Genomic DNA, 10,141 nt, shown 5'->3' with positions numbered 1-10,141 from the left:
GGGGGTCCCCGCTGCGGGTCCTGGCCCGCTTCTCCGTGTTCGTCGGCGGGGTGGGCGGTGGCCACTGCTGACACTGGCTGCGTGAGGCCGAGCACTGCACGACATGGGGGGACGCGTGTGTCTTGAGGCTGACTTGGGTCACAGTGGGTCAACTCTTTCTCGTCTTGGTTTCACTCTTCCAAGCATCTCTGTTACCACATGCTCAGCCTAGGAAAGTTCTCCTGTGACAAGTTCGTTTTCCCTCCTCTAAGCCAGAATCCTTGAGGTGCCCCCAAATTAAAACCAAGATGTTCATTTTAATGAAAATGATTGGAAATGTATGTATTTTAATGAGTTGTATTTGGAAGTTTAAACAAAATCACATGATCAAGAACAAAAGTTAGTAAAATTAGTTATTCTTTACTTCTTAGAATATTCTACTTTCTCCATCTTTAGAGTCAGATGCATTACTGTCCCCATGACTCTGACAACGCAGTGGTGTAATACAGGGAGCCGGAGGCCATTAGGGCCTTCCCGGGACCTCGGGCTGCAGAGCTGCTTCCCCACTCACAGGGTCCGTGAGACCCTGTGCCACCAGCATCCTAGGCTGTGGGCTGTGAGAAGAGGGCGAGCTGGGAACGTGACACCCAGATGTGGGGGGACGGCCCTCGGGGAGGGAGATGCTGTCATCCCCCTGCAGTGTGTCCAGGAAAGGAGCTGGACTTCGGAGTGAGGCAGGGTCACTTCCTAACTGCACTTGGGAGTTCAGCTCTCTGAGTCTCACGTTCTTCATCTGTCAAGTGGGGAAAGCTCGTAGGAGGGACTCGTGAAGGTGTGTGGACTGCAGCTCCCACAGGCGGCGGGGCCCCAGCAGAAGGGTTCCTCAGCTGCCTGCGGTCCCCACCCCCACCCCCGTGGCTCTCCTCGCTCACCATGAGTTGTGACTTGGCTTCGAGCATTAATTTTTCCAAAAACTGGCATTTCAGAAATGAATTTTACTGTTACTTTGGGACTTCTTATTTTCCCCATGTTTTCTGGTACCAGAAGTGAGACGTGGCATGCAGGGTAAACACACATGGGGTTATCGTGTGACCCGTTTTCTCCCTGTGTTTACACCTGTCGGTAGACACACGGTGAGTGTTTACTGAACACTAGAGGCAGTGGCATTTCATGGGGGAGTCTGTGAACCCTGCAAGGAGTCTTCAAAAATGTTCATTGTGTGAAAACTAGCATTGACTTCAGAAGTTTTCCCACCAAAATGAACTTGTACTTCAGCTCTGTTTTCCACCAACTTCTAGAAGTCTCTTTGTATAAATGCTCATGGGTCTGCTCTCATGAAAGTGTTTAATCCCTGAATCCTTTTCCAGCTTTTACTCAGGCCCGTTTCCAATGAAAGTGCCAGGGAGAGCAAAAAGCCTCAGGTGACTGGCAACAGAGACCCTTCCCTTACCCAAGGAAACGCCGAAGACCCTGGCCGCGGGCTCTCGGAAGCAAAGCCCGTGGCTTCCATTTCCAGCACTCGACTCGTACACGTGTTCGCAGACCTGGACAGGATGCAGGAGCAGGTAGGCCCGTGTCCGGGGGCTTCTGGCTGCTCTGGTCAGTGGCCACAGGAAGTGGTAGGAAGACTGGTGCCATTTGGCCTCAGGGGCTTCAGAGAGGCATGTCCGGGGGTACCCTGAAAGGGAGCATCTCGCTCCATCCAGGGGTCCCTCCCTGACCGTCACATGAAGGGTTTCTAGGGCGTGCTCGCTTCTACCCAGTTTCCGGTTCCCACGCAGCGCTGCTTCCTTTGCAGCGGTGGTGGGACAGGCTCAGGCAGAGCCAGGCTGCACTGTTTTTCTGCTGAGGCGTGATCTTCAGCTGTCCTTTAAAAGTGCTGAAATATGGAACTTCTTCCTCTGGTTTCTCTGCCCATCATGGCCCTTAAACTGTGTGGGCTCCTTCGTTGAGGTCTTTGCAGCAAGCATTAGGAAGGCCGCTTTCCTTCAATGAAACTTACGGAAAAAAGAGAACAAGCAGAATTTCTGTGAGGTCAGGCACGAGTATGAGAGTAAAGTCTGATTGGAGTTTCTCCGTTCATTAACAACATTCTGAAGTTTGTTGCTACAGATAGAGTTTGCAAAAAATAACTGAATGCATAACGTGTATTATTTATTTCAGCTCCCAGAACTCTTGGAAACAATCAGAGCAAAACTTGAAATGATTGACTTTAGGAATTTTTCTTCTATCTCAGGTAAGAACGAATCTTTAGACTCAGCAAATCTTTGAGAAGTGATTTAAGATAAAATTTCAGAGATTGTAGAATATATTTAAACGAACTTAAGGGACCAGCAGTTAGCATAATGGCTGTGTCGCTGGACTCCCATGTAGTTGACCACAGTTCGAGTCCCAGACCTGGTGGTTTAAATTCACACCGGGCGCGTGTGTGTGCATGCCCAAGATCCCGAGAGGAGAATGGAGGAGAAAGGCCATCCTCCTTGGGGTGAGGGATTTCTCATTTTCTCTCTCTCTGTCTCTCTGGCAAGCACACGCACCCTATTGCAAAAATCTCTCTTAAAAAAAGGGGGAGAGGTGATAAAATTCATTAGGTATCTATAACAGTGAGAACACAGGAAATAGTAAAATAAGAATCTCATCCAAAATTTGTAAGGGCTTTTGTTCCAAAGATCTGAAGAATTCCTCTCCCACAATACACACAAGGAAGGTTAATTGTTCTCCAGCAACTTAAACTCTCACTGTGAAGAAGATGAGGGAACTGTAAGTTATGCCATTTCTAGGTAGCAGAAAAAGGACTAAACCATTTTGGGCAAATAGCTATTAATTATCTCCTCAAAAGAATTAGAAGCAATGTAGCCTCTCTATTTTCATGACTAAATTGCTCCTTTAAATTATTTTTGTTTTGTTAAAGGCTGCCTGTGCTCACTGGAAAGAGAGAGAGAGAGTAAAAAATCAACCCCATAGAAGATAGCTACACTGCAATCTCTTCTCCTACTCCATTCTCCTGTTGGAGTTTGGGGCACACATGCATATGTGCCTAGTGTGTCTTTTAAGCCATGGGGTCTGGAACTCAAACTGTTAAGTCAGCCATGAGGGATCCAGCTGCCTTAACCTCCGACCACCTGCTGGCCCCCCCCCCCCCAAAAAAAAATGAGCTTTTTCCCTCTAAATGTAAATTCTCAGTTCTTTTTTCTGTTCTCTGATGGTACCTTCTCTGGACAAGCGTGTTTGTTTAGTCGTGGTTTTCTGGCCTGATTGCCCACAGCACGCGCCCCAACTGCACGGCAGTGTACCAAACTCACCAGGGCCTGAGCGAGGGCTAACTCCAGCCCTTGTGTCCCAACAGCTGCCCTGGAGGACTCCCAGCGCTCCTTGTCGGCCTGCATGCCGGCTGTGAGTAGCAAGATCATCCAGGAGCTGAGCGAGTCCTGCTTCAGTTACCTGAAGGGAGCCCTCGAGGTGCCCAGACTGTATCGCAGAACCAACAAGGTCAGCCCCACTCGCTGGCGAGAGTTTCGGGGGGTGGGGTGGGGACTGTGTATTAGTAATGTCGGAGAGGACGGATGGGGAATGAGAGGGAGTGGAAGGAATAAGTCCTCAGGGTGCCTGAGACAGCCAGCCCGGCTCTTCAGCCTGCCATGTTGTGAGGAGAAAGCAGTTTTGCAGGTGGGTGGCGGGCCCCAGGGCAGCACTGCTGGGGTGTCCGTCCTGTGCAGTGTGGGCTCCCCTGGGTTCTTTTGGTCTTAAGGAAAGATACTTTTTTCAGAAGAGAGCAATTTAATGGCATTTTAAGTCCTGTATTTTTCAAGTTCATCACTTACATTTCAAAAAGTGTATCTCGTTCCCTTCATATTGTCCTTGGAAGTACCTGCTTCTCTTGTCTTTTTACTGAATACGTTTGAGGAGCTGCATCTAAACACCGATGGAAGGCGTCTATGAGACCAGGCACTGGCACACAGCGTCCAGTCGGGCTTTCCTGTCTGCACTCTAGAGCCCGTGGCTTCGGGCACCCCCGTCCAGGTGCCAGCGGCCGCCCTCTTACACCATCTGTGTCTGGTCTCACGCTGCTTCTCCTTTCTCTTTCCCAGTTGTAGAGCTAGATGTTAGGCTTACTTTAACATTTTTAATTGTTTGGGACCAGCAGTTGGTGTAATGGCTATGTTGCTGGACTCCCATGTAGTCGACCGCAGTTCAAGTCCCGGACCTGGTGCCTTAAACTCACGCCAGGTGGGTGTGTGCACGTGCCCAAGATCCCGAGAGGAGAATGGAGGAGAAGGGATTGCAGCGTGGCCATCCCCCCAGGGGGTAATTTCTCGCTTTCTATCTCTCTGTCTCTCTTTCTGGCGAGCGCACCCTGTAGCAAAACCCTCTCCAAAAAAAAATTTTTTTTTTTTTTACTTGTTTTACTACCAGAAATTGTTCTCAGGAGCTGGGCAGATGTACCAAGGTGCTGTGCTCTGCGCTCTGGAGTCTGTCGAAGACGGTTTGCTTCTGTGCCGGGTGGAGGGACCCCGGCTGCTCTTAGCATCGCTTTTCCCACCCCATAACGCCGTGCGTGGGATGCCCTGAGTAACTTGCCGAACTGAGACTGGTGCCAGTCTCTCCTGTGGCTCTTTCTCCTTTTCACTGTGAAAAACGGGGCATGTGGTCAGATTACCTTTTCCGACAAAGAACCTGGCCTTCTAGTGTTCCTCCTGGTCTGGCGTGAGGCTTCTCTGCACAAGTAGGGGAGAGGCAGAGACAGACAGGTACTGGCAGCACATCGGCTCCTCTTAGCGATCGCCCGGCTTCCCCTGCAGTTCGGTGGCTGTTGCAGCAACATCAGTACACGCACCGAGAGTCTACCTCTCGGGTCCGACACGGGTCTGCAGGGACGTGGGTGCTGGTGCCTTTGTTGGTAGGTGGAGAAACACAGAGGGAAGTTGCTCACTCCAGACCCTCACTTCACACATAGGGCTGCAGCTCTGCCGGGCAGCAGCATGGACATCGCCCATGGGAGCACTGTCAGGGGCCCCCAGCACACGTGCACACACACACAGACACACGCACACACAGTCAGAACCAGCATGCTGCGCTGTCCTCAAGGGAAGCGTGGACATGGGCTCTTTGGGAGCAAAGCCCTGGTTAGGTGTCCCCAGTCCGGGTGCAAGCGTCTGCCCTCTCGCACCATCTGTGTCTGGTCTCACGCTGCTTCTCCTTTCTCTTTCCCAGTTGTAGAGCTAGATGTTAGGCTTACTTTAACATTTTTAATTGTTTGGGACCAGCAGTTGGTGTAATGGCTATGTTGCTGGACTCCCATGTAGTCGACCGCAGTTCAAGTCCCGGACCTGGTGCCTTAAACTCACGCCAGGTGGGTGTGTGCACGTGCCCAAGATCCCGAGAGGAGAATGGAGGAGAAGGGATTGCAGCGTGGCCATCCCCCCGGGGGGTAATTTCTCGCTTTCTATCTCTCTGTCTCTCTTTCTGGCGAGCGCACCCTGTAGCAAAACCCTCTCCAAAAAAAAATTTTTTTTTTTTTTACTTGTTTTACTACCAGAAATTGTTCTCAGGAGCTGGGCAGATGTACCAAGGTGCTGTGCTCTGCGCTCTGGAGTCTGTCGAAGACGGTTTGCTTCTGTGCCGGGTGGAGGGACCCCGGCTGCTCTTAGCATCGCTTTTCCCACCCCATAACGCCGTGCGTGGGATGCCCTGAGTAACTTGCCGAACTGAGACTGGTGCCAGTCTCTCCTGTGGCTCTTTCTCCTTTTCACTGTGAAAAACGGGGCATGTGGTCAGATTACCTTTTCCGACAAAGAACCTGGCCTTCTAGTGTTCCTCCTGGTCTGGCGTGAGGCTTCTCTGCACAAGTAGGGGAGAGGCAGAGACAGACAGGTACTGGCAGCACATCGGCTCCTCTTAGCGATCGCCTGGCTTCCCCTGCAGTTCGGTGGCTGTTGCAGCAACATCAGTACACGCACCGAGAGTCTACCTCTCGGGTCCGACACGGGTCTGCAGGGACGTGGGTGCTGGTGCCTTTGTTGGTAGGTGGAGAAACACAGAGGGAAGTTGCTCACTCCAGACCCTCACTTCACACATAGGGCTGTAGCTCTGCCGGGCAGCAGCATGGACATCGCCCATGGGAGCACTGTCAGGGGCCCCCAGCACACGTGCACACACACACAGACACATGCACACACAGTCAGAACCAGCATGCTGCGCTGTCCTCAAGGGAAGCGTGGACATGGGCTCTTTGGGAGCAAAGCCCTGGTGGTGGGGCTGGAGTGGGCCCTGGACCAGCTGGCAGCAGACGTCCCCCTGCTCATGCTTCTCAACTCCCTCCTGTGCTCCAGCACCTGTCCATGGATGTCTGTGTTACCCGTGAAGAGGTGTGGTGGTTACGTTGCTGGACTCCCACGTAATCGACCACGGTTCAAGTCCTGGGCCCAGTGGCTTAAAACTCAGTGCTGGGCACGTGTGTGTACATGCCCAAAATCTCAGAATACTGGAGGAGAAAGGATTATGGCATGCCCATCCCCTCTGGGGGCAATCTCTCGCTGTCTGTCTCTCTGGCACGTGCACACGCCCTATAGCCAAAATCTCTCTTGAAAAGAAAAGAAAAGAAAAATGAAAGAAAAGAGGTGTGGCGGCCGTATGCCTCGGAGCTGGCGCGTGCCGTGTCCTTTGGGATGTGAGGCTTGGGTAACGCTCGCTCTTGCTTTTGCCTGTGTATCCTTGACCCTACCCACCTCTCTTCAGGAGGTCCCAACCTCAGCGTCCTCCTACGTGGACAGCGCCCTAAAGCCCCTGCACCAGCTACAGCGTGAACACAAGGACAAGCTCAAGCAGGAAGTCCTCCAGCAGTGGCTGCAAGGAGCGCTCTCGGAGAGCACCCATAAGTACGTGCGCCGCCAAGGCGGGGCGTGCTCAGGGGAGTGAGGCAGAGGGTCCTGGGGCCTTCACGAGCTGCATGCAGGTCAGGGCTTGAGAATGTGGTGCACTCACGCAGCCTCTCCCTCCCTACCCCAGCACCCAGCCCTGGGCCTCCTCCCACCTGGCCTGTAGCCCACAGGTGCCAACCCCGAGTGCAGGAAGCCCCTCAGGTCCTTTCTGTCCTTAGGCCGTCAGTCCAGGTGGCAAGCTTCGTAATCAAGGAAAAGAAAACATATATTTTGAAGTCTAATTACAGCTGACAGAGTCGGTTTCTAAAACCCTCAAGGATCTTCCTCTTTAATTAATCCTACTTCTCCCCAGATGCCAGCACTGAGTTACATTTCAGAAAGTATGGTATTCGAGGGACCAGCAGTTGGCATAATGGCTATGTTGCTGGACTCCCTGTAGTCAACCGCGGTTCAAGTCCTGGACCTGGTGACTTAAACTCATGCCAGGTGCTTGTATTTGCGTGCCCAAGAGCCTGAGAGGAGAATGGAGGAGAAGGAATTGCGGCGTGGCCATCCCCCCTGGGGGATGTGCGCCCTGTAGCAAAAACCTCCAAAAAAAAAAAGTCCGCTATTCGAGTTTGTTGCTGACTCCCTCTAATAATTCTGCAGTCATATCCGTTGCCTCGATTACTTAGTGAAGCAGCCATTTGTGGATTAATTTAGAACATAACGGTCGATGTTGTTTTCTTAGAATTTGTAGTGTATTCCAGATGTTTGTAGGTGTTTCAATATATAGCTAATTTACCATTTGAAAGTTATATCGAGATGAGACCATTTTGAAGGCAGTGAGTTTTATTTTGAAATTGTGAAATTTTTTACTTTTCAGGACTTGTTCTGACACAGAGTGGAAATGAGCTTGTTGCCTTATCTGGGGAAGGGGCTGTGGAGGTCCGCCCTGCCCTCAGTGTAGCAGATAGACTGGCTTCTGGTTCTCTTTGGGTGTGTAGAATGAAAATTTCAAACAAAATCTAGCACTTATTTATGAAGTCCTGAGGGAATGCCATACTGGAGAAGCATTAAGTATTTACCATATTGGACATGAACTTTTCTCTTAGAAGTCACTTTTTTCAGGCCACCCCTGGCCTGGCGGTTGCGGCTCCTGGACCCCACATTGCCGACTGCGCAGTTCAGGTGTCAGAGTCAGCGCTTTAGGAAACGAGCTGGGTGTTTTGTGCCCGAACCCCATCGGGGCAGAGCGGGAGGAGAGCGGGCAGTAGTCTGGCCGTCCTCCGTGGGGCTTTCTCGCTTCCTTCCTTCTGCCTCCCCCCCCTCTGCTGTGCATGTGCACCCGGCAGTTTGTGTGTGCTCATCTCTCTGGCCCGGGCAGCCAGTTGCTCCTACCCCGTGTCACACACTCCATGCCCCTTCCACGTGGCCGTGCCCTAGGTACTACGAGACTGTGTCGGATGTGCTGAGCTCCGTGAAGAAGATGGAAGAGAGCCTGAAAAGGTTGAAGCAAGCCAGGAAAGCCAACCCCAACCCCGTGGGCCCCAGTGGTGGCATGAGTGACGACGACAAGATCCGGCTGCAGCTGGCCCTGGACGTGGGGCACCTGGGAGAGGAGGTAACTGGACGGCTCCCGCCAGGAACGCGGGCCCAGGGCCTTGCAGGGTTCCGCAGGACACGGGGCTTGGGCTCAGCACGGGGAACATGGGCCTCCTCACTGACGCAGCGAGGGGGCAACATGGGGCACCTGTTCGGGTTCACTGAGGGGACGTCCTCAGAGTGCCGGGGACCGTAGCTGGGGAGAAGCGCTTGGCCGGCCTCACGGAGCAGCCCGCAAGGACCTGTGCCCGGGAGTCGCGAGGTGGGGGGTTCTGTCAGGGCTCAACTTCTGGCTCACTTTGGGATTTCTTTCACACATCAGGGTCACCCCTGAAAGTGAACTTCTTTCTGCTTTGGGGTGAATTCAGAGCTCTACCCTGGCACAGCTAGTTGCTGTGTTCCTGTTTCACAAGGAAATTTAATTTGCAGGCAAAGTTTGTTACAGAAGCCTGATGGTCAGATGAGAGAAAAGAAAGGAAGGAGGGCTGTGGGGGAGAGGGGAGGAAAGGCCACCCACGGTCCCAGTCCCCATCCCTTTAATGGCCATGGCACGCTCTCAGATGGCGTCTGTCTGCCCCTCTCTGTATGCGTGGTGCATCTCGCTGGCGCTAAGCACGGTGGGGACAGACTGTGCTGCGTCCCGGCTGCCAGAAGAACCCTCCGCAGTTGCCACACCCAAGTCCTCTCAGGGCATCAGGCTCTAAGGAAGCGGGGGTAGGGGGGCGCCAAGGAAGCACTGGTTCAGGCCAGCCCTTTGTGGAAGTTCTCCACTTAAAGAATAGCTCCCTTTTTAATTAGATTTGTTCTAGTGCAGACTTTCTTCTAAGTCCACAGCAGAGGCTCTTATTCTGGTAAGAGCCTAACTTGATGGACCAAGAGAAATTAACATAGTGGCTTCTTAGACTGCGAGGTGCATGACCCCCAAACAGAAGGGTTCCCAGTAAGTAAACCCTTTGCCCTAAAGGGAAGAATAGCCTACAAGCCTTTGGGGCCCGTCTTTTCCTGGCTCGGTGGCTGCGCGCTTTGCTGTTTTCTTTCACTAAAGGCTTTCTCCCAGCAGTGGAGACCTTGCAGTGTAACTGCTCTGGTGGCCTCTGCAGATACAGAGGATGGGCCTGCACACAGGCGACGTCAGGAGCTTCCCGGCGCTGGCAGAGCTTGTCCTCGCTGCCAAGGACCAGGCAACGGCAGAGCAGCCCTGAGCATCTTGGCAGAGCCCGTGGGAAGGGGAGGCCGTGCTCTGCGCGCCGCAGCCACGGAGAGGTGCTCCCAGCGTCCCGCCCATGACACTGCTCCCTGCGCGCCTCTCAGCGTCTTTGGGTCGTCTTTGCCCAAAAGGACACAAAAGCCTTTTCCATTGTATGGAAAATAGTTTTTAAGACATTTGACACTTTCTACTATAGTTTACAGAACAAATTATTTTATTTTTATTGTAAATCTTAGTGTGGAAGAGCCGATTTCTAAAATTCTATTAAAGTGACTGTCTGTATGAGTATAAAAGCTGCTCCCTGGTCTGTGGTTGGAAGGATGCCGGCAGTGGGATGACCAGCTTCTAGAAACACCCTTCCCTGGAAGGAGGAGAGCGGGCCCTTACAGCCCTCCTGGGAGGCGTGGACGCCGCTGGCCTTCCTCACACAGAGTCCGAGAACAACGCTTCTGACCACCGCACCACCCAGCCCTGTCAGGAGCCAGACCAGTAG

General features: G+C 52.6%; 1 protein-coding gene across 4 annotated transcripts in view; it reads left to right on the top strand.

The window, feature by feature from the left end:
• The window catches only part of COG2 (component of oligomeric golgi complex 2), a 36,027-nt gene extending 26,091 nt beyond the window's left edge, over positions 1-9,936 (top strand). For all 4 annotated transcript variants that reach the window (XM_027770852.1, XM_006145987.3, XM_014586824.2 and 1 more), the window contains 6 exons: positions 1,347-1,544; positions 2,143-2,215; positions 3,326-3,468; positions 6,715-6,854; positions 8,283-8,460; positions 9,542-9,936. In XM_027770852.1, the coding sequence (XP_027626653.1) occupies positions 1,347-1,544; positions 2,143-2,215; positions 3,326-3,468; positions 6,715-6,854; positions 8,283-8,460; positions 9,542-9,643 (834 nt within the window). In that variant the 3' untranslated portion in view covers positions 9,644-9,936. The remainder of the gene's footprint in view (positions 1-1,346; positions 1,545-2,142; positions 2,216-3,325; positions 3,469-6,714; positions 6,855-8,282; positions 8,461-9,541) is intronic.
• Positions 9,937-10,141: the final 205 nt, after the last annotated feature.

This window comes from Tupaia chinensis, unplaced genomic scaffold (genome assembly GCF_000334495.1).
Source record: "Tupaia chinensis unplaced genomic scaffold, TupChi_1.0 Scaffold000161_1, whole genome shotgun sequence".
Taxonomy (NCBI): Eukaryota; Metazoa; Chordata; class Mammalia; order Scandentia; family Tupaiidae; genus Tupaia; species Tupaia belangeri.
Note: the sequence above shows the minus strand (reverse complement) of the source record. Positions and strands in the feature narration are given on the sequence as shown.